The sequence below is a fragment of the Tasmannia lanceolata genome, unplaced genomic scaffold, assembly GCF_043159265.1.
Source record: "Tasmannia lanceolata isolate RefF3 unplaced genomic scaffold, GAP_Taslan_0.1 ptg000018l, whole genome shotgun sequence".
Taxonomy (NCBI): Eukaryota; Viridiplantae; Streptophyta; class Magnoliopsida; order Canellales; family Winteraceae; genus Tasmannia; species Tasmannia lanceolata.
The window spans coordinates 19,941,944-19,966,106 of NW_027518695.1; the positions used below are offsets into that span (position 1 = coordinate 19,941,944).

General features: G+C 40.5%; 1 protein-coding gene and 1 pseudogene across 2 annotated transcripts in view; both read right to left on the bottom strand.

The window, feature by feature from the left end:
- Positions 1–4,782: 4,782 nt before the first annotated feature.
- LOC143850164 (desmethyl-deoxy-podophyllotoxin synthase pseudogene) lies at positions 4,783–8,033 on the bottom strand (annotated as a pseudogene). Its single transcript, XR_013235963.1, has 3 exons — positions 7,407–8,033; positions 6,568–6,904; positions 4,783–5,403 (listed from the first exon to the last, which is right to left on the bottom strand). The product of XR_013235963.1 is annotated as a desmethyl-deoxy-podophyllotoxin synthase pseudogene (transcript).
- A 3,745-nt stretch (positions 8,034–11,778) lies between these two features.
- The window catches only part of LOC143850165 (desmethyl-deoxy-podophyllotoxin synthase-like), a 34,537-nt gene continuing 22,152 nt past the window's right edge, over positions 11,779–24,163 (bottom strand). The window contains exons 3-4 of the mRNA XM_077359444.1: positions 14,468–14,899; positions 11,779–12,399 (exon numbers count right to left, since the gene is read on the bottom strand). Of these exons, the coding sequence (XP_077215559.1) occupies positions 11,779–12,399; positions 14,468–14,899 (1,053 nt within the window). The remainder of the gene's footprint in view (positions 12,400–14,467; positions 14,900–24,163) is intronic.

Genomic DNA, 24,163 nt, shown 5'->3' on the forward strand with positions numbered 1-24,163 from the left:
TCTACCTCTTATAACGAGGTGAAACTTTCTTGAAAGTTTCAATGCGGCGCAGTTGCCTCCTGGAAATTCCGATTTTTTCACCCCTCCCTTCCTCCCTTCCTCCCTCCCTCTTCTCTCTCTCTCTCTCTCTCTCTCTCTCTCTCTCTCACGCGCACGCACACTTCCCCCTATTAGATTTTATATGTTGTGTGCATCTGACATCCAGTATTTTTAAAAAGGGTAATGTGGGTCATTCTTTATTGGTTGATCCAAACTGTTTATGTAGGGCTACAAAATAAATAGTTGCACCCCGTAAATCATCTCCATAGGATGATCCTAACCCTCCAAAGATTTCAAAATATAGAGGTTTGTATAACGGGCAATCTCGTTTCCATTACGCGGTGTAGCCCATTTACTGCCAACAAATGAACGGTTTGGATCATCCTACGTTTTGGGCCCGAAGTATTTTTTGAAAAATACTAGATTTCATAGTCTTCACGCGCTAACAACATATAAAATCTTAGGAACTATGGGGTTTTTAAAAGCAAAAGGCGAAAGGGGATCTTTTTTCATGCTATATACAGGTGCAAAATAGTGGGCCCCACTCATCCGAAAATGAATTATTAATAGTAGGCCTCACTACAACAAAATATAATTTGTAAATTGCGGGCTCCATATGCACGGGTTAGGGGGAGATGGTGGGTCCACCTAGCAAAATATGAAGTGTAAAATGGCAGGCCCCAACATGCTATAAGAACCATTCTCTGCCCCTCTTGGAGCAAATTCCTGGCTCCGCCCCTGCTGCCCGGTCCGCACGTGTGTGTTTATATGAACTTTGGTTCAAGTAAAACCAAGTCACCCAACAAATTCCAATGCCCCTAAAGGGCCCAAGCCTTTCCTCCACTCTACCTCTTATAACGAGGTGAAACTTTCTTGAAAGTTTCAATGTGGGACTATAAAAATTCTTGCATTAGAGTTGAAACACACTTCACATACCTCTTGGTCTTGGGCTCAAATCTCAAATCATCTCTAATGACAAAGAGCTTTTGAAAACAAGAGGGAGGCTCTTATTTTGAATCTTCCCTCCAATTTTTTTATTTTTAAAATGTAACTTTTTACCTTTTTGATTTCAAAATTTCTAACAAAACCTCTTGTAATCCTTTCTATACCCTGCATAGTTGTGGAGGAGTGAACCTCCACGTGTGGCTCTGTGGACTCTTTTGCCTTGGTATTTTGATGATTTAAGCCATTTAGGTTCATCCTACCCCAAATTCCAAAGGAATCAATGGGTAAAATTAGGGCTGCAACTCAAGCCGGGTTTTACCCGACCCGCATCTACTCGACCCGAAAATAGCTTGGGTTGGGTTCAGGTTTCATGGGTTTTGGGTCGAGCCGGGTTGAGTATTCAAAAGCCCGCATGAATCTCGGGTCGAGCCGGGTTTGAAGGGGCCCGACCCGACCCGATCCGACCCGAGTTACAAAAGTTATAGTATGTACATTTTTTTCTATTGTTAGTTAAAAGTTAAAAGTGAAAACCCACGCACCCACTGTTACTTACTGTATGTGAGTGTAATTTCTCCTTCTATGAGTTGAGTTGATTCAAGTGTTTGATTCAGCATTGTTTGATGGAAATTACAACATTGTTTAATTACAACATTGTTTGATTCAAGTGTGATGTGAGTGTAATTACATCATTGTTTGATTCAAGTGTAATGTGAGTGTAATTTATGCTTCTATGAGTTGAGTTGCCTTGCCAAACAAGAATTTTCCTTAAAAAATTGCGTCAACGTGAAAAACCCGATCCGAGATTTATCATGGGTAGGGCCGGGTTTGGGAATCGTGGGTTTTCCGAAAAAAAACCCGACCCGACCCGACCCGAGATATTTCTCGGTTAGGGTTGGGTTCTCCAAAACCCGACCCGCCCGACCCGAGTTGCAGCCCTAGGTAAAATGCACTCTTCCTCCACACAAATGAAAGATTTGAAGGGGATTGATAGGGTCGCCATCTAGGAAGGGGCCTAGGACCCTTAATGACTCTGTCTTGCATGGTCTTATCACCAAAACTCTAGGTTGGGAGCTTGTTTACATGGGTGGAAGGTGTTAGGCACTACATATGCCCAGGAGGCCCGGTCGATCTCCTAGTCCATTTAAGTCATTTTAATGATTTTTAAGTACTGGAAACAGAAATGTCGGTTGCTAAAATCAGAGGTCTTTACTTTTGTCTCTGTGACTGACTTACAATTGTGACTTTTTTGCTCCAACTGTAAGTCACTATGGCTTACGATTGGCAAGAAAACTTACAATCGTAAGTTCTGTCCAGAATGCAAAACAATAAGGTTTTGTGAAAAATCATTACTTGCTACTGATGCTACAGCATGCCTGGTAAAATCCATGAATATTGGGGATTCCAGGGAACTTTATCAACCCATATCTCCCCAAAAGGAGTGCTTGGGTGCTTAATTTTCCATCAAGAAGGCCTCATGAGGACCATAATACCCATCCTTAGCTCCTTAAGTCCATTGCGAAGGACTAGGAGCTTAAAGCAGGAAGAAATAGAAGACCAAGGATGAAGGAAAAAGAAAGGAAAAAAGAAGGGCTACTCCAACCACAATGTCAAGCCACACCCAAGAAGGGCGGCTAGGAATTATTTTTCCTCAAAGGAATCCATAAATCCATAGATCCCTATCCTCAATCCTCCTGGTTTATGAAAGAAACCAGAGACTCAAGGAAAACAAGGGATGGAAAGAGAGTGGGGAAGAGCAAGTAAACTACCCTACCTTAGTTGAAGTGGAGGAAGGCCATGGGGCTTGGAATCTACAGAGCTCCAACCTAAGCTATACTACAAAAAAGGAAATGAATGAAAATAGCAAGAGAGGGGGAAGGGGTTACCTAAGGGATTGATGAATCCCTAACACTCCAAAGCGAGGATGGATGGCGCCGCTCTGACTCCTTAAAGGAACTCTTCCAGCAAGCTCGCCGGAATTTCGATGGAGGAGAGGGTATTTTCCTTTGGAAATTATCCGGCGAGAATTCCGATGGAGTTCAGGCTTTCTCTGGCTTCAACAACACTAATGGGGAGAGTTTCCTCTTAGCAAAGAAGACTTGGGAGCCCAAGGTCCTTCCTGCTGAATGCCTAGCCTACCTACCTCTTTATAGGTGCGGAAAACAAGGTAGATTGCACAATTCACTAAAGTTTGTGTTTTACGATTTTTATCAGGGATCTTATGATCGTAATATTTATCTCTTACGATTCCAGTAATAAGTTACAATTGTAAGTCTTGTCCTGGTCCCGAAAAATGGGAAACACTCAGGGTATTTGCTGGTTCCAGGGTTCAAACTCTGGGATCTTAGATTGGCAAGCACAGGGCTATGTTAGCAATCTGGTTCTGACATGTTTGGACTGATTTTGGGTAGACTTTTAGGTCACAAGGTTTGGGAATCTTTTCGTTTTCCACACCTATGAATGGCAAATAGTCAATTCACTCAGGGAGAAGAAGCCTTTTGCATTTATCATTGGAGTCATCATTGCGGCAACCTACCATTAGTCCGATCTTGAAAAAATGGGATGTCTACGGTAGTAAAATATTTTGAACTATTCTCCTATGGGTGTAGCCGCACACTGTAGCGAACCACATGTATGATGGGACCTGGGTAGAAATCACCCTTAAAAATTGGCTGTTAAGGGAGGGTGCCCAAGTCCTCGTAAGCCCATCCACATCTAATCACTTTTCCATTGTGGGATCTTTGCTTTTCCCTTGGAACCCCCAACAATCTCCCGCTTTGCTTGGAAGCAATATGGACAATCTCGCCCCTCCACACGGTGGCAACGTTGAAACCATGAGATCTTCCCCGAGGGAATTTCACCGTCCTCGAAGGTACACCGGGCTTATCGAGATCTTCCCCGAGGGAATCACGCCCCGGGTCTGATACCACTTGTTGGGACCCGGGTAGAGCTCACCTTTAAAAGCTAGTTGTTAAAGGGAGGGTGCCCAAGTCCTTATAATCCCATCCATATCTAATCACTTTTCCGTTGTGGGATCTTTGCTTTTTCGTGGAACCCCAACAGTATATCCCGTTGTGTTAATTGTTATTGTCTTACCCTGTTATTTTTGTTCTTGAAAATCTTGTTTGCAAATGTTGCATACTGTTAACACACAGAACCAAAAATAAACATGTGTTTGAATTATTAATGGATCACCATGTGTATTGCTTAGCACTATAAATTTATAATGGTGATAACAGAGCATTGTTTTTACATTGACAATGATAGTTTCGAGTGTAAAATATCTAATTTGACTAGAATTCATCGCTAACTAGATTCCTATAGTTCTTATAATGAAAAAATTATGAGGCCCTATTCGTTTTGGATTTGGAGAATTGATTTTATGTCCAAAACCGTTTATTTGACTCAAAACTGTGTTTAGGCCCTGTCTGTTTAGGATTTCAGAGCCGACTGTTGATTTCAAGTCCAATAATCAGTTTTGGACTCACAGTCGGTTCTCAAAATCCAAAACAAACAGGGCCTCAATTGAGTCCAATAATCAGTTTTAGTCAATTTATTCTCAAAATCCAAAACTAATAGAGCCTAAAATGGGAAAATAATTGAAAAGTTCGTCGTACAGATGGCTTTCTCTAATGGTGTAATTATCATGAATGCGTGTATCTGTGTGAAACTCTTAAGATATAAAATGCGACATAGCTTCAAAGTTCTTACTCTTTCGAGCATGTTACCATTCACATAAACTACCCATGAATCACATGAACTTTACTCATCAAGACATCTATCTTAACAAGCATGCTAAAGTCAAGAAACAATGGGAAAATGAGGGGTTGCAATTAAGTTTAGGTTACTTTTTCTTACTAGAGTTAAGCCAAAGGCCTCTCTCATGTCCAAATCCTCTTCTTTCATCCCATGAGGGAGTTTCCAATCAAAGTGAAAGAGAAGGTTGGCCAGGGCTAACTCAATGGTAGCAAGTGCAAACAACATACCGGGGCAACCCCTCCTTCCTGCCCCAAATGGGATAAATTCAAAGTTCTGGCCCTTAAAATCAATAGAAATATTAGAAAACCTTTCTGGGTAAAAATCCTCAGGGTTTTCCCAATGCTTTGGATCTCTTGATATTGCCCATGAATTCACAAGAACCCTTGTCTTCTTGGGTATATCATATCCATTGATTTGGCATCTCTCCATTGACTCTCTAGGAGTTAGCAATGGAAGTGGAGGACACAGCCTAATAGTTTCCTTGATAACTAGTTTTAAGTAGCCCAAGTCAGCAATGTCACTCTCTCTTATCTTCTCCTTTCCTTTGAGAACCTGTCTCACCTCAGTCTGTGCTTTTTCCATTACTCTAGGGTTTCTCATCATTTGTGCCATAGCCCATTCCATGATAGTAGATGAATTGTCAATCCCCCCTCCAAACATGTCCTGTAATGGAAATAAATAGTTAAATACTCAAATTTGTAACAACCATTTTTTTAGAATATTCTGATTTTAATTAGATTTGTTTTTTCCTACCTTCCTCTGTTTGTTTCCAATATGGGGTTTTGAGTTATCTTTTTTCCCCTTTATTTTTTTATTATCTCTGATATGGATGCATAGTGTTTAAAAAAACGGATATGGCGCTAAAAGCGGCCGAAGAAAATCATAGTTGACTCGGCATGACGCGGTCGAGTACTCTGTTGACGCGGTTGAGTGCTCGGTTGATGCCGTCATAATTCGGTAGAGTCAAAGGATTTTTTATCGACTTTGTAGGACAAAACGTGGAACACAGCGGCAAAACATGGAACACGATAATAGTAAAAGGGAGTCGACTCAAGGGAGTCCACGATGACGCGGGGCAGTTTTAAAACTATGGATGCATCCATCTTCAGCCGACTCAACATATATTCATATTTCATGGGTATAATTTTAATTATTAGCATTCATTTCCATTTTCCAATTTCCCATCTATTCAATACTTTTCCATTTCTCTTAATTATAAAGAAAAAAGAACAAAAGAACAAAAAACATAACAAAACGGGGAGAAAAATCAAAGGTTGAGTCCATTGAGACATCACATTGCTTGTTTAAAAATGGGATTTGCTAGGCAATTTCACACAAAGCCATTCTAGGGCTCACTTTCTCATGAGAGAACAGCCACCTCAGATGAATAAATGAATAAGACAAAATCTGGAACGAGGTGGTAGTTCTCTCCTGAAATAGTGACCCATGAAACGGCTTTCTGCAAAACTGCCTAGCAAGTGGAAAGTGACTCCTCTAACACATTCTCGTGGGCTAAAGGGATTAGCGACAGTCCATAGACTCGCTAATCTTATGGATGAAATAAAATATATGTGTTTGTTTGGTGTTCGCTCCTTTGCTCTTATTCCTATTCCTAAAAGTGCCCATGATTTGGCTGATTGCTTAGCCAAATTAGGAGGTTCTTGCAAATCATTTTTTATGGGCAATCCTTACCCCCTGAAGTTCACCTGCAATCCATTAATATATAATAAAATTGTTATCTTCATAAATAAATAAAAAATTGCCTAGCAAGTCCCTAAATAAATATATGGTGGTGGCAAAAGTTTGCTGCTTGGAAAATACACATACCAATATGACAGCTTTTATGTTGTCTGTTTCGAGAGGAAATTCAAGGTTTCCATGTTCTTGAACTCTTAGAAGAACATCTACCAAATCCTCCTCTTCATATTCCTCATGGTTATTCCTCCCCATATTCTTCTCTCTGTGCTCTTTTATGATTTTGTCGAGGATCCCATCTAATTTCCTATGATACTTCTCCAACATAAGCTTTGTTCCAGTAATCACAGTCAAGAATTTCAAAGATGTGAAGCAATCAGCTACATTGAAACCCAATGCATATTCTGACGTTTCTTTGACTGCCGATACGAAATTTTCTCTGTCTCCACACTTGTTTCCAAAGGTGCACCTGTTGAAGTATAAAATAAATGATTAGATAACACCAACTCTAACCGCCTAATCTTTTGGAGGCAGGTCATGGGTTCAAAACCCAACAACTCTTTGATATTAAAAATCAATGTATAGTGCCAACCCAAAAGAGGGGCCACATGTGCCACGTGCACGTCCAACCCAAAAGAAGAGAGGTCAAACGCGAGCGAGCGTGTTGTGGGGGGGGGGGGGGGGGTAAATGATTAAGAATTTGGACTAATTTGTTGTTTCACATGGTATTTGAGCTACTGTCTCATGGCAGGTCTCGGGTTCAAAACACAACTCCATAACATACAAGGCCAACTCAAAAGAGGTGCCACGTACAGGGCCAATCCCAAAACAGAGGGGCCACATGTGTGTGTGTGTTTGTGCGGGGGGGGGGGGGGGGGAGGGGGTGGGGGTGTGGTGTTGAAGTAGAAATGATTAAATAAAACCAACTCTATCAGTTTAAGCTTTTGGAGTAATTGGTCGTTTCACAGTACCTCGATGTTATGTTGTAGTTTAATGAGATGAACATCTTTGTGAGGTTGATTATTGAACCAGTCGTGGATGAAATTGATCGAATGAGATCTGATACTTCTTCTTCTCTTGATTTGTAAAACGATTGAACACGATTTGCACTTAAGAGCTCTAAAATGCAAATCTTCCTGAGTTGTCTCCAGTAATCTCCATAAGGAGCAAAAACAAGGTCTGTACATTTGTATAGGATGATTTCGGCCAAGACCAACTTGGGTCTTTGAGCAAAGTTTAGATCATGGGTCCTCATGATTTCTCTAGCAATTTCAGGAGAGGAGACTACTATGGTTGAGACCTGGCCAAGCTTGAGGTGCATAAGGGGCCCATACTTCTTGGCTAAGTCCCAAAGGGAGTGGTGTGGAAGTGAGCCACGCAAGTGGTGAAGGCTGCCTATGATGGGGAAGTTCCATGGCCCTGGAGGCAATCTTGGCACTAGGTTTTGGGTTTTGGTTCTCTTTCTGATCTTCATCACCATGAACAAGAAGAAGATGAAAGCGAGGACCAGAGGAAAGGAGGGGAAGTGGAATTCCATGGATGGAAGGATAGAAATTGGAGTTTTTTGAAGTTGGTTGTTTAAGGGGTTTCTCAACCAATATGTGTATATTTGTTGATTCTCATGGGGTGCATGTCTTGAGGTGAACTTTCTATATAGGTTTGCCTTCTGTTGGGAGTGCAAATAGATTAAAAAAATTAAACAACTTGCACTAGATGCTTTTCTCTTTTAAAGCAAAGATGCCAACAACAAAGACAACAAGAATAATAATTAAATAGCTCTATCAATATGCATTTAGGTTTTCATTTGGTATACCATAAGGTCAATTATAGTATAATATACATGATATAATATAGTAGAAACAGGCTATAATTTATGTGATTTGCTAGGCAATTTCCTAGAAAGCAATTTTGCGGCTCACTTTTGCAGGAGAGAACCACCACACAGGCTCACTCTTAAGCAGATTTGTATTATTATTTAATTGATGTCAGGTGGCTGTTCTCTCGAGCAAAAGTGAGCCGCAAAATGGATTTCCGCAAAATTGTCTATTAAATCTCATAGTATGTTGTTAAGAGTTTAATAGTGACTCTTGCACAAGCACTGGAGGGACAGGCAGGTAGATTGTCCAAGTAGTTGACTTTTGCAACAGTGGAGGGACAGGGGGCGTGGATTGTATATATTATTATGAGATTATTAGAGTAATGTATTTGATTAAGAATATGATTCAATTAGTTGGTGGTTTAGATAAAATAAGCTTTTTTTCCAGCTAGAATATGAGTTGTTTGAGTGGGAAAATGAGTCATTATTTGAGTTTATGGGTCATTGTTTGAGTTGGGATTGAAGTTGCTTTGGTTTCCTATACATAGAAGAAGCCCATATGAGTTGTAACCTAGGTTTTATATAACATTTCTTCTATAAAGTGAAAATTGCACTTTTGAGTGCTTTCTTTTGAGTGATTCTTCTCTCGACTGGTTGTTCTTCTGTACTTTGATTTCTTGTTTCTACTGCATGCATCATTGACCTCTGCAACTCGGTTGCGTATTCTACGGCATCGACCTCTACAAGTAGTATCAAAGCGGGACTAATCTTATACAATAGAAAAAAGATCCAATCAAGGAAGAAGATGGCTGATGAATTAGGTTTTTTCATGTTTTCAAAATTAGCTTAAAAACTTAAACAATGATGTGAAAATTGTGTATGGATTCGTACTTGCAAAGGAGATGAGCTCTGGTATGTGATGAGCGGTGAAAGCACAATGCTGCAATTTGTTCCACATGGATTCTTTGCCCCTATGCTGAACCCATGTCGACATGTTTTTACACGCGTTTCAGACATAGATTCGTGTGGGTCACAACCAGATTCTTGTTGTAGCTGTGTCCCCCATGATTCCTATTTTTTCGGGTGAATCAGACATGTCATATATCTTTCAAAATGTAAATCTTGTATATTTTCCTCTTAAACACATTTTCTTCTCAATTATTTTTTTATAAAAGCACAACCCATCCTCTCTTAATAAAAATCCTAATGCCTTTACCCTCAATCCTCGAACATCAACTCTCTTCCTCCCTTTTCTTCACCTCTCTTAATAAAAACCCTAACTCCTCGACCCCTCACTCTTAAAATTTTCATGAATATAGAATTTTATTAAGTAAAAATTACTGAATCTAAGAATGTTACTTCTTGGGCTTGCCTTGAATCCATGTCAGTTCCCGACATGTGAATCCGAATCGATGCAACACATGTTGCAGTAGATCCCTCACTGAAGACGAAGTGGAATGCTAAGGCCTGTTGAGCTTTGTATACATTCCAGCAGTCGATTGAAGATGACATGCTTGTTTGCATATCGCATGCGAACATGTGAACACAAGGCATGAGATACATTTCTCGGGCTGTTTACGGAAAAAAAAACCGACCACCTTCAAATTTTAGAGAAAGAGATGGAAAGCCTAGCGCAAGAGAAATTCTCCATAGAAGAGGATTTCCGAAAGATAGAAGACTTCAATGTACCATTTGGATCCTGAGAACAAGATTTTAGAAACAAAGCTGAGGAGACACCTGATCAACGGCTTGCAACCATAGTACAGGGCGCACATTGCATCCATTGCTAGATGGCCTTATCAACCTACTGTAGATGAGTTGGAAAGTTAACTTGTTATCCATGAGATGTTGGGTTGTGAATGTTATAACCATGAATATCGAGGACAAGAAAAAGGCCATGTTCTCCGAAAGCTCAAAAGAGGAGTAAGGTGAATATAAGAGCAGGAGAGACACCGGCCACAAATAAAAATATGGTGACATGAAGAAGCAAGACATGAACTTGTGGTATCATTGTGGCAAAGATTACTTTGCACGAAATTGAAAAGTGAAACTTGTAGCTATCAAAAGTAGTTCTGCCACTGAAGACCCATTGAAGACCCATAGCATGAAGACATATACACACACAGTCATATGCACACACACAGACACACATGCATGTGCACACAGACATACATAGGCACGCATACACACACAAACACACACAAACACACATAGGCACACATGCGTACACACATAGACATACACACAGACACACGCGCGCACATACAGTCACACACATGCGAACGCGCAAACACACACAGACATATACCATGCACACATACACCTTACCAAACACACACATATAAAGACACCGATACAAATGCACGCATACACATTCACAGAGTCACAGATCCACACACAGGCACACACATACATACATACACAGATAAACACACAATTACACAGAGAGAGACATACACAAAGACATATGAACACACATGCATGCGCACACACGCATGCAAACACCACATCCACATACACACAACACAGAGACATGCACGCACACACACACAAAGACACGCAGACGCATATAGACACACGTGGTCATAGTCAGGTAAAGGACTAGAATATTTAATTATTTATCTTTCATTGGTGGAACATTAGATGATGATTGGTGGGTAAAGGGTCTAAAGATCATCCGATCATTGTGTTCTAAATTGCAGTTGGTCAAACTTATTGATTTTGTTCGGATCAACAGATCTTATTATTGAAACAACATAGAAGTGGGGCCCAATGATTAATGTTTTTATAGGAAGGAGCATAAAAGTGACATTCTGTTTAGCATTTCCATGTGAAAATATCAAAGGATACGAAAATATATATCAAAGGATGTAAGTTTTATTTTCCAACCTCATCGGAAGACCCATTAGGATATTGAGATTGTGCATCCTATAAGACCCCATTTGGATTGTCAAAATCAGGAATCAGAATGGGCATCCTATTTTGAATATCTTAGAAACAGAATGGAAAAAATTTAAATAAAAAATTAATTAATAAAATTTTAATAAAAAAATAATTCCAACAGACAACGGGGGCACTACCCGTACTCTTTTAATAAAAACCCTAGCGTCTCGACCCTCGAACATCGACCCCCTTCCTTCTTCGACTCTCTTAATACCCTATACCCTCAAATTTTTAATGAATATACATATACTTATACACACACATATATTTAAATTTTTAATTTTAAAATTTTAATTTTATTTAAAATTACCGAATCCGAATCCTCCTTTTGAGGGTTTGCCGAATCCGACACCTCGAATCAGTGCGAGATCCCAACACACGAATCCGGATCCGTGCAAAGTATGTGAGAGAAAAAATTGGGGACAACCTTTTATCATATGAAACTTGCATTGTCCATACATTTATAGTCAATATGGAAAATGAACATAAGAATCATTTATGTCCTATTCACAGGAATTTAAAGTACTTATGCTGTTTCTTTGTCATAATGTAACATGCTTTTTATTCACATAAACTACCATAAATCACAAATAATGGGAAAAATGAGGGGTTGCAATTAAGTTTAGGCTAGACTTTCTTGTCAGAGTAAGGTTAAAGGTCTCTGTCATGTCCAAATCTTCACCTTTCATCCCATGAGGAAGTTTCCAATCAAAGTAATAGAGGAGGTTGGCAAGGGTTAACTCAGTGGTCGCTAGTCCAAACAACATACCAGGGCAACCTCTCCTTCCTGCCCCAAATGGGATAAATTCAAAGTGCTGACCCTTGAAATCAATAGAATTATGAGAAAACCTCCCTGGGTAAAACTCTTCAGGGTTCTCCCAATGTCTTGGATCTCTTCCTATTGCCCATGAATTCACAAAAACCCTTGTCTTCTTGGGTATTTCATATCCATTGATTTCACATCTCTCAATCGATTCTCTAGGAACTAGCAATGGAAGAGGAGGCCACAATCTCATTGTCTCCTTGATAACTTGTTTTAAGTAGCTAAATTCATCAATTTCACTCTCTGTTATCCTCTCCTTTCCTTTGAGAACCTTTCTTACCTCTGTCTCTGCTTTATCCATTACACTAGGTTTTCTAATTAACTCTGCCATGGCCCATTCCATGACAGTTGATGAGGTCTCAATCCCCGCCCCAAACATGTCCTGGAAAGTGAATAAATAGTTAAAATACAACCATTTAAAACAATCAACCAATCCTTTTTTTTAAAAAGTTATTTCCTTTTTTAACCAATGCTTTATTAATAGAGGTATCAACAGACCTGTATAATCCAAACGATTATCATATCCAGGTGAAGGTTTTCATCAATAGAGAAAGCAACTTTCTTAAGAGATTGAAACTAAAATTTTAGTTGTTGGACACAGAAACGTGTTTGGGATGCATACCTTCTTTTAAGTGTGTTCCACATAACTTGGGAGGTATTGAGGCTAATTATTTGGGCGATAACATATTCTTACTGGGACAAAATGATCCATCTTAAGAGTAGCTGATCTCGATGGTTCCAAAGAATAAATGTTGGATTTGTTGTGAACAGTTGTGAAGTTGAAAGATGAAAAAACTGATTTGTTGGAGATGGTAGTGCCCTGATATCATAGAAATAACTAAATATTTCGACAACTCTCCTTGATTGAGAGATGCCCAAATCTTGTTTTCCTTTATAGAGTTTATGCATATACATAAATATTGACCAGATTACCAGATTAGTAAGAGAGGATTGATACTGTTCATAAGTGATTGTTCAGTTTCCAAACCCTTGAATAGTTGCTGTTGTTGGTAACATGAGAGATTGGACAGTTTCCAACATCTCTGTGAGTGACTGATTTGGTAACTTTCTAAGATTGGAGATCTGGCTATAGTTGGAGATGATCCTTGCAAATAACTTTGCTAATAAAAAACCTACAAATTTTTAATCTAGGATCTCCTATTCAGTCTAAAATGTTCATAACCTCTAGGATATGATTCGTAGCTTCTATACATTAAAATATTGTAAGAAAATCTAGATACATGTGTAAAATCTCTATACATTAGTAGGAAAATGTGCTCTAGTTTTATAGAGTCAATAATCACTTGTTTGAGAGTTGAATAAACTCAACCCACTTTCGAGTTGACTCGACTCGTTATCGAGTAAGGGTGGATCTTTAGCCAGGCTCAACCTGATTTTGGCTTGGGAAAAACCAACCCGATTTAATCTCGAGTTGGGTTAGGGTTGAGACGTTGGCAACCCGACCCAACCTTCGTCCTCTAATTTTGTCTTGATTTTCTTTGGGTATTGTATTTTTATGTTTGGACCTAGGTGAACTCGAACCCAACCCGACTCGATTTGGGTTAGATAGGTAGGGTTAGGGCTGAGGGATTTAGAGGCGGGTTGGGTTAGGGTTGACCATTCTCAACCCGAGGTTCGGGTTGGGTTGGGTTAGGGTTGAGGGAATGCTATCTCAGGTTGGGTTGGGGTTGGCCTCAACCCGATCCAACCCGACCCTAGTTGCACCCCTACTTTCGAATAAACTCAAGTTTACAAGTTTTTAAATTATTGGGCTATCCATGGTTGGAGGGCCAATAAATGAACACTTAGGAACACTAAGGCCCTGTTCGAAGATTCTGACAACTGATTGTGAGTTCAAAACCAATTATTGGACTCAAAATCTGTCACAACCCGACCCCACTGTGTTAATATTGCCTGGTTCGGGTCTCAGCTTGCCCCGATTTTGTTCTTCAGTAGCACTACCGTGCCCAACCCACCTCACATGCATGCTAAAAATGTGTCTGCATAGAGAGAGAGAGAGAGAGAGAGAGAGAGAGAGAGAGAGAGAGAGAGAGAGAGAGAGAGAGAGAGAGAGAGAGAGAGAGAGAGAGAGAGAGAGAGCATATATGGGCCATAAACTTTCTCTCCCTTTCCGATGTGGGATCTTACAATCCACCTCTTGGGGCCTAGCATCCTCGCTGACACACTAATTTTGAGTCTAATAATTGGTTTTGGACTCACAATTGGTTGTCATAATCTTAAAAGAACATGGCCTAGGGCCCTATTTGTTTTGGATTGTGTAAATTTGAGTCCAATAATCAATTTTGAACTCACAACTGATTCTCAATCCAAAACAAACATAGCCTAAGAAAAGTAAGCCCCGAAGGCAAATTTGACCATACATACGGCAAATTGAAAAAAAAAAGTAGGCATATACACCTCGTAATTTGCCTTGAAAAAAAATAACATACCAGAATAACAGCTTTGATGTTGTCCATTTCGAGAGGAAATTCAAGCTCTCCACGCTCTTGAAGTCTAAGAAGAACATGTACCAAATCCTCCGCTTCATAATCTTGTTGGTCAGTCTTCCTCTTCTTACTATCTTTGTGTTCTTTGATGATATCATTTAGGACCCCATCGAACTCCTGATGAAGCCTCTCTAATCTATACTTTGTTCCCGTAATCACACTAACAAATTTCAAATATGGGAAAAAATCGGCGACATTGAAACCAGCTGCAAATTCCAGTGCTTCCTTTAGCGCAGATATGAATCTTTCATGGTCTCCACCCTTGTTGCCAATGGCAGCCCTTGAAGTTATTTTTTTGCTCAATGAGATGAGCATCTTCGATAAGTTAACTGTAGATTCCTTTCCAGATGAAATTGAATGCACAAGATTTGATACCTGTTGGAACAAATTAGTATGATGAATGATCAAACTGTGGAGATGCAAGTGATCAGAGTAGAAAACAGAAGGACAAAATAGAATCAAGTATATAAATAAGAATTAGGCAAGGCAAGCCAATTAAGGCCTTATCTTAAAGACTTTTATTTCCTCCACTTATGCAGGTGGCTACATGGAAATAAAGTACCGAGGATAAAATGCCTACAACTATCGATCAAGGACTGCACCCGAAGATCAATAACGACCCAGTATGCCCGAACTTAGATGGAATGGAAATGGATGAGGAAGAACAAAAACCCAGAATCATAGGCCATTAATCTCTATGATCATTTTGAAATAAGGCACTACAACTTTTTTTTTATTGAAAATAAAAGGACAAAAGAATACCCTGCCATATGAAAATACTTTTTCATTTAAAATAAGTGTTTTTTAAATAATAAAAAACACACTTTCATAAAATAACAAGTATCTTTTAAATCAAAACGTGTTTATTTTTTTAAATGTGTTAAAATTAATTCTATTTTTATAATATCTAACAATAACTCCTCCCTCATGTGGTGAAAAGATTGGACACGCTTCGCACTTAAGAGCTCAAGAATGCAAATCTTTCGAAGTTGTCTCCAGTAGTCGCCGTAGGGAGCGTAGAGAATGTCTTCTTGATTGTATAAGGAGACTTGTGCAAGGAACAAAAGAGGTTTGTTTGAGAAGTTTAGATCATGGGTTTTTAGGATTTCTCTAGCATCTTCTGATGAAGAGATTACAATGGTGGAGACCTGGCCAAGTTTGAGTAGTTTAGATCATATGACTATATGCATTATTGCACCTACTCCAACGACCTAGCACTTCCTACATATGGTATATATATTTAGGGAAATGAGATTACCATTACCGTATTTTGATGATCGCACTCCTCACTTTATTAAAAAGTATAGTATATATGGCCTGCACCATAGGATGTAGGGGTGCAACTCGGGTCGGGTTGAGGCCAACCCTAACCCAACCCAAAATAGCATTCCCTCAACCCTAACCTGACCCAACCCGAGCCTCGGTTTGAGGATGGTCAACCCTAACCCAACTTGCCTCCAAATCGGGTTGGGTTGAGTAGGGTTGGGTTCGGGTTCATCTAGGACCAAACAAAAAAATAAAAGAAAGAAAAACGTAATCCTGAGAAAATCATGATACAATTAGAGGATGGAGGTCGGGTTCGGGTTGCCAAGACCTGAACCCTTACCCAACCCGAGAAAATGCCAACCTAACCCAACCCAAAATCGGGTTGAACCCGTCGGGTTCGGGTTGAGGCCGACCCAAGTTGCACCTCTAATAGGATGATCCAAACCGTCCATTAGATGTAGCCTATATAGGTTGTGCCTCAAAAATCATTTCCATAGGCTGAGCCTAACCCTCCGATCTATACAGGGACTGAATATTAGAGGGTTGACGCTAACACTCTATAGATCAGAGGGTTAGGGTCAACCTATTGAAATGATTTTTTGGGACACAACATATTTTGGCTGTGGCCCATCTAATGGACGGTTTGGATCATGCTATGGTGCGGGTCATACTGTACCTTTTAATAAAGTGAGGGGTGCTATCATCAAAATACGGTAGTGGTGATATCATTTCCCTTTTAAAATTATGGGTGAAGATAAATTCGCCCCCTTCAGGACAAATCGGTTCCCTCCAACCCAATCATAACTTTAGTGGGCCCAAGAGCACTCTCTCTCTCTCCAGTCTCGACACTGTTGGTGGGACCAACAGCACTACTCTCTCTCTTTACACCCTTCGTGGGGTCGAACAGCATTCCCAACAACACTCTTCTCTGTTCTCCATAGGATATCCAAACCCTCCTGTCGACGGACAACACCATATATAAACCTATAAGATTGGAGAGTTAGGATCATCCTATGGAGATTATTTTTCGGGGAAGGCTCATTTGCATTGGGGCTCAACAAATGAACGGATTGGATCTTAAAAAAAGGTGGACCCCAATGAATTTTCTAATAAATAAGTGCTATGTGAGGCCTGTACATAGGTGCATTTATTTTTTAAATTAAAGTGTGGCCCACATTTTCAAACATCTAAATAAGTGCTATGTGAGGACTGTACATAGGTGCATTTATTTTTTAAATTAAAGTGTGGCCCACATTTTCAAACATCTAAATAAGTGCTATGTGAGGAGTGAGGACTATACATTAAGGCCCGAATCTAAATAGGCTATACGAATAAAATCATCTCCACAGGATGATCCTAACCTTGCTATCGGTAAAGATTTCAATACGGTGTAGTTGTTACGATCGTCCAATAGAGATGACTTTTGGGGAATGACCTACTCACATATGGGTCGAACATATGAATGGATTGGATCTCCAAACAAAGTGGGGTCCACTATAACTTTAAAATCATATAGGTACTTACTTGCAGATGTAATTGCCATGCACGGGGTCATTTACCTATTATATATAACAAAAGAAGAGACTGATCATTTTTGGGGATGGCCTATTTACATTGACCCACACCAAGTAAATGGTTTAGATCTTTGAACAAGGAAGGTACCACTCTATTCTATAAAAAAGTGTGTGCACCTACCTATAGATACCATACTCAGCTCAACTCAACCAAGCGGTTGTCCCAAACTAGTTGGGGTTGGCTACCTACAGATACCACATAACACGTACTTATTAAAAAACTCACTGGGTCCACCTTGTTCGAAGATTCAGAAGATTCAAACTGTTCATTTATTTGGTCTCAATGTAAATAGGCCTTTGCCCAAAAATAATCTCAGTTAAGCCTTTCCCCAAAAATAATCTCAGTTCGATATGTCGGGGTATGGTGTTGTCCGTGTACAAATTAGAGGGTTACATAGTATCATCATTTAAATCACCCTACAACGAGCACAACCTATTTACTAATTTCCCATCATGCAGGTACCAATAAATAGTTTGCTAATATCAATTCCCTACTTACAGAAAAATGCTTGCTTAATCAATCCTACAGTTTCGACCGCAACCATTGTGGCGTTTCGAGTTGCAGGTAGAGCTTCCCTTTGGTCAACCCTCCGCTTTCCTTGCTCCTCTGTAACACTTTGCAGACCTGTGGGATCGTACCAGTATCCGCACACCAAGGAAGAGCAGTACTGACCTAATTAGTTTCCGCAATGAAACTCCTTCACTGCGTTTAGGAGACTATCGCCCTCGTTCGTTACCACAGTGGGAGAATGTTTAGCTAGAGGCCATCACCAACTGCCTAGCAGTGTGATCTTGCCCTCTAAACATCTTCCCTACACTGGTTGGCATATCTATGCCCGTCGCTAACCCCTGATACTCCTTGCGCAGCACGCGGGTCATTGATGCTAAGATATAACCCTTGCCATGTCAATGTCATTGTGCCATTTTACGGAGTTATACTTATCAATGGCACTTGGACCTGGTGCTCCAAGCACCCTTTTGGTCAGAACGCAGTTGGCAAATCTGTGTTGTGATTACTTTAGTCTAGTACCTCATCTACTCCACGAAATTAGGACCAGATTATTCATTACAATTTTAACTATCTAGAGAAGTGGTTTTGGTAACGTATAATGTCTAAATTTAAAGGAACATTAAAGGCAAAATACAAGCAAGTATCCACATCATTTATTTTCGATTTCATGACATATAACCAACGGGTCTCGGTTTTCACCTCGTTGATACCGACCATTGATGACCAATCAAAGGTACCTTTTATCCCTTGGATAAAGAGAAAATCCAATTTTCTCCAATGGGCATCAGAAACACACTCATGTAACATTGGCTGTCGGCTTTTGGCTTAGACCATACTTGCCCTGAATTGCTAGGCTCATCTAACCGATCATGTTTAACACGATCTCCGATTTCGATTTATTCTCCGAGCATCGGCATGTGTCTATCCTAGGGGCGTCAATACCCTTTACTCGGTTAAGTCACACCCACTACCTCGGAAACATGTAGAGCGTCACAATGGTTTGTACTCCGGCATGTTACCATTTGTGCCCTCTATAACATTCCTTGTCTCAATGGGAATTTAGCAGTTAAACTAGCCAAAATTGGAGATCAGCTTCTTCTCTGGCATGTGACCGTCTCTTCTTTTAGATTAGTCAACGATCAAAAGGCTATGGACTGCCACGAGAGCCATTCCTTTCGAACGGGTACCATTTATCAAGTTAATTTACATAGAGAGATTTTTTGGGAGATTAACAAAAAAACATGCATGTTTAAATATTCATCCCATGAAAATAAAACATACATCCATCACATAATAACCATGACACATGAAACATCCATAAACATCAGAAAGGGCATCCTACGTTTGGCATCTTGGATTAGAAAGGGATTCCCACTAAAAATCAGCACCTTCGTCACTCCATACTGTCAAACTAGGCGGTGATTATGGGCAACCAATCAAATTGGGGAAATTCACCCTACTTCATGGGGAATTCCCGAAAGGACAAGTGTAATCCAATTACATCTGATGAAGCAAATAAAATCTAATTAAGTGGTACATCCACTATTTCGAATCGCCACATCCTTCGATCCCATCACAGTGCATCCAATGCTCCTGGCCGATTCCCACCATTGATCCTTCTCCAGTTCGGGTTCCATTGTGTCCATTCAACAAAAAATAAAATCCTAATTCTAACTTAAATGAAGTATAAGTTCCTAATTCTAACCTAAATGGACTTTTCCAATTTCACAGGGTGCGAAAACACTATGTGAAAATTTTGCCCGAACTCCTATATATAGTTGGGGGTGGGGGTAGAAGTAAAAATCAGAATTCAGAAATTACTGAATTCAGAAAGAATTTTTCGCTTAGAGTTTTCTGGTTTTTCTAGTTTAGAATTAGGTTTTCAGTTATAGAAATCCTAGTTTTCTGCTTTTCAAACCCTTTATGAAAGGAGGTTCTGCCTATTCCCGGAAGCCTTTGTTGATGGCCTGGTCGTCAGGACCTGGTGGCCAGCAAAGATACCTTGCTGATCAAATCACGAGATCACTCGGACCTCGCGTCGAGGACTTCTCCCTGATCAACCAATCAGGATTTGTCATCACAGATCCCATCATTTAAACCCAAACAACAACTCATATCCTCGGAGAGTCATCCGCATCCAGTTCTCAGCAGAGAACATGCACTCCAAGATTCTCCAACATAGAGTATTCACTCCCCGGTGGAGTCTATCGGAACCATCATCCGAATCCAATCAAATCATCCAATCAACATGTGAGTCCCCCGAGGCACCCACAACCAGAGTAAGTCTGTTTCTACACAGTAGCTCTTCAGGGTAAGTCCGTTTCTACGTGGTAGGCCTCAAAATCAGAGTGAGTCCATTTCTACGTGGTAGCTCTTCAGGGCAAGTCCGTTTCTACGTGATAGTGTGGACCCCGATTTGAGGAGGCGGCGAGGAACGAATCCTCGTCGGTTCTTTTGATCTCAACATGAAGGAGAGCTCTACTAAGGAACTCTAGAAATAAAACGCCCTATGGCGATAAATGAAATACCTCTTGATCTGGAGCAAAGGCTCGAAACCAAGACGTACCTAAAAATAATAAAGAGTCACCATCCATGGATAGGCCATGGAACAAAAAACAAATGCTTTGTTTGCAACGGATAACCAGAGAAGAAATGGTCCGTGCCTGATTACGAGTTGGGAAGGTGTTAGGCACCCTACTCGTCCGAGCACACTCGGTCTCTTATGCCATTTATTTATTAACTTTGAAAAATTTTGGGCGAAAATCATGTGAAATGGGAACATATATCCCCAAGAAAACATTTACTTAAACATGCATGACCTGAGCATAGGTAAAAGAAAAATAAAACATCCATATAAGTGTCACCTGACATTGGATTGAATACTAGAATCCACAGTCTCTAAAAGAGGCAGAGAAGACTAGAGTTTATCTAATATCAAATAACCATGCTATCTATCTCCGCACATCATATCTAACATCCATGCCTAAAGAGAATTGGAACCAGTATCATCTGTTATTAGAATGAACACTAGAATCCTCTGTCTCTAAAAGAGGCAGAGAAGACTAGAGTTTATCAAATACCAGATAACCCTGCTACTTATCTCTAAACATCCCATCTAATCCTAACTCATCACATCTAATAAAGCGGTAAACAAACACATGCACATCTACAGCTAAGTAGATGATGGCAATGATAATAAGCATATATGATAGGCTAGAATAAGAAGAAAAGCAGTAAAGAACTACAGCTAAGCATGTGATCAAGAGATAATAAACTAGTACGCAGTAAAGAGCTACAGCTAAGCAGGTGATCAAGAGATAATCAGTAAATGAACAATAAAGAACTATAATTAAACATATGAAGCTACAGCTAAACATGTATATGATAAAAAGTAAAAGTTATAAGTAAGCATGCTCCTATGCAATGAACAATGACAAGTACTAGACCACAAAGTCCTAAAACTTTAAAATAATAGAACAGAAAAAATGTGCAACAGTATTCACCTGGACTTAGATGACCAGCCATCCAAGCTGCCTATGTATCCAAGCTCTTTTTTGGAATCAAGGCTTACGTAGTTCTGTGGCCTATTCTAAGTTACAATGCCTATTGTGCTTAGACCACCAAACTAGACTCGATCCTAAGGACTCGACTTGTTCTTAAAGCTTATTGAACGATTATTTAAGTTCAAGTGAATTGTGGCTTTTAGGACACCCTATATGCCCTAACTAAGTACAAGTTTTTAAACCTAAACTAATGCAGGTGGTTCGTACATCCTATGTGTAAATATACCTAAGGAAAACCATAGGCTCACTAAGTGCATCCTGAATCTAGCCATCAGCCGACTGCGCTAAACTGCATAGTCCAAACTGACCTCACTGGGGCTCCTAACTCTAAGACACTCCTATACACTAGGACAAACTCCTCATTCTAAAACAAATACATACAAAACACTTGACACATCTAGGACAAATTCCTAACTCTAGAGAAAGATATTTTCGAAAACAGTTGAAACTATTTGTTCAAAAGGTTTAAAATGATTTCTTTTTAAAGGTTTGACTGGATTTGGGATAAAGATCCCAAGCTGCTGTAGACACCCCATTTTGACCGTGCCCTAAACCCTTCCAATTTTATGCAAAACCCCATCAAACCAATGCTTTAGGACTCCAAATTTCTCCCCAAGGTAAGTTAGGGTCCCAGCTAGGTCCCCGCAAAATTTCGTCAAAATCCGAGTACGTTTGCCTAGCGAACGAGCAGAGAAAGGACCGTAGTGTAAACCAGAAAAGGGGGGTGAATTATCCTGGAACGGTGCAGAGCAGATTTCGAATAAGACACGATTGGATGGTGCGCCCATCAATTTTCCCGCCAATAGTGCGCCCATCAATATTGGTAGTGCCAATATCACCACCCTGTTTTTATAAAATAAAAAAATAAAAAAAATCCATTTTTTAGAGAGAGAGAGGAGAATCGTCGGTTTTCTTTTGCATATATAAATATATATATATATATAATATAAAAAAAAAAAAAAAAACATCATCACTGTCCCCCCTTTTTTCTCTTTTCTTGAGCCCGCACCTCCCATTTGACGAAAAAAAAAAAACAAAAAACCATCATCACTGTCCCCCCTCCCTTTCCTTTTTTTCTTCATTTCCCCCTCATTTTCTTCACCTACCACCCCTCTTTCGTCAAACGAGAATAATATAAAAAAAAAAAACCATTGGAGGAGCTCTTCTGGTCGCCAACCCTCTGCAGACAGAAAAAAAAAGAGAAAGAAGAAACGACAGTAGAAGAAAAACCAGAGGGGAGAGAGAGAGAGAGATCACCAGAGGGGAGAGAGAGAGAGAGAGAGAGGAGAGACCTGTAGAGAGAGAGAGAGGGAGAGAAAGAGAGAGAGAGAGAGAGAGTCTTCTCCTCCGGCAACCCAGCCGGAATCCGGCGAGGCCAAACCCATTTCCGACCGACCATCCACCGATCACCACCACCATCATCCGACCCTCCATCCACCACAGACCACCACCTCTTCTCCTCCGGCAACCCAACCGGATTCCGGCCACCTTCTCCGGCATCCTCCCAACCAACCACCGGAGCTCCACCGGCATCCCCATCTCCTCCACCCCACCTCCAGCGGGCCCCACATCAGCGGGCCCCACACAAGCACGACTCTGTCAACACCTTCCTGGATCTTTTGTGGCGTAAGTTCATTTTTTTTTATTTTTTAATTATTCATTCTTTGCACTACACGGGTCCCACAGCGGGTCCCACATCAGTAGGTCCTACAGTGGGTCCCACAGCGGGTCCCACATCGGGTCCCACATCAGCGGGTCCCACAGCGGGTCCCACATCCGCGGGTCCCACATCAGTGGGTCCCACAGCGGGTCCCACATTCGCGGGTCCCACAGCGGGTCCCACAGCGGGTCCCACATCAGCGGGTCCCACATCAGCGGGTCCCACAGCGGGTCCCACAGCGGGTCCCACATCAGTGGGTCCCACAGCGGGTCCCACATCAGTAGGTCCCACAGCGGGTCCCACAGCAGGTCACACATCAGCGGGTCCCACAGCGGGTCCCACAACAGCGGGTCCCACATCAGCGGGTCCTACTATGAATAGTAGTTTTGAATAGTACTTATAAATAGTAATTATGAATAGTAGTTTTGAATAGTACTTATAAATAGTAATTATGAATAGTAGTTTTGAATAGTACCTATAAATAGTAATTATGAATAGTATTTTTGAATAGTAATCTTGTATAGTAATTATAAATAGTAATTATAACAGTCTTCAGCACAGGAGTCAGTCCTTCAGTCAGTCCAGGAATTTTTCCTGTCATCATAGGGGTTAGGATTCTGTCCATCCTCCCATCAAGTTGTGATCTTTACCCGCTCCTGCAAGGTATAGGATGCTGTCCAACCCTTGCCGAGTTATTTTCCTGTTCGTTCCCCCGCAAAGTATAGGATGATGTCCAACCTTTGCGGGATTCCAGAAGTCTCCCTACCCGTATGATGATAGGATTTTATTCTCTGGTGTCAAAAAACAATAAAAACATTTCAAAAATACTTGAAAACAACAAAAACATTCCAAAAAACACTTGAAAATTCAAAAACATCTCAAAAACAATTCAAAATCCAAAAACATTTTAAAAATCAAAATTTCAAAAAAAATCTTGAGTCATGTGCAGAGTAGTTAGGAATTCTGGTCCGAACTACGGATGGCTTGATCCCTAGCTGAGGGGTACGTAGGCAGCTCAGGCGTGCTGCTGGCACCCTGAGTTCAGTCACCATTTTTACACCCTTT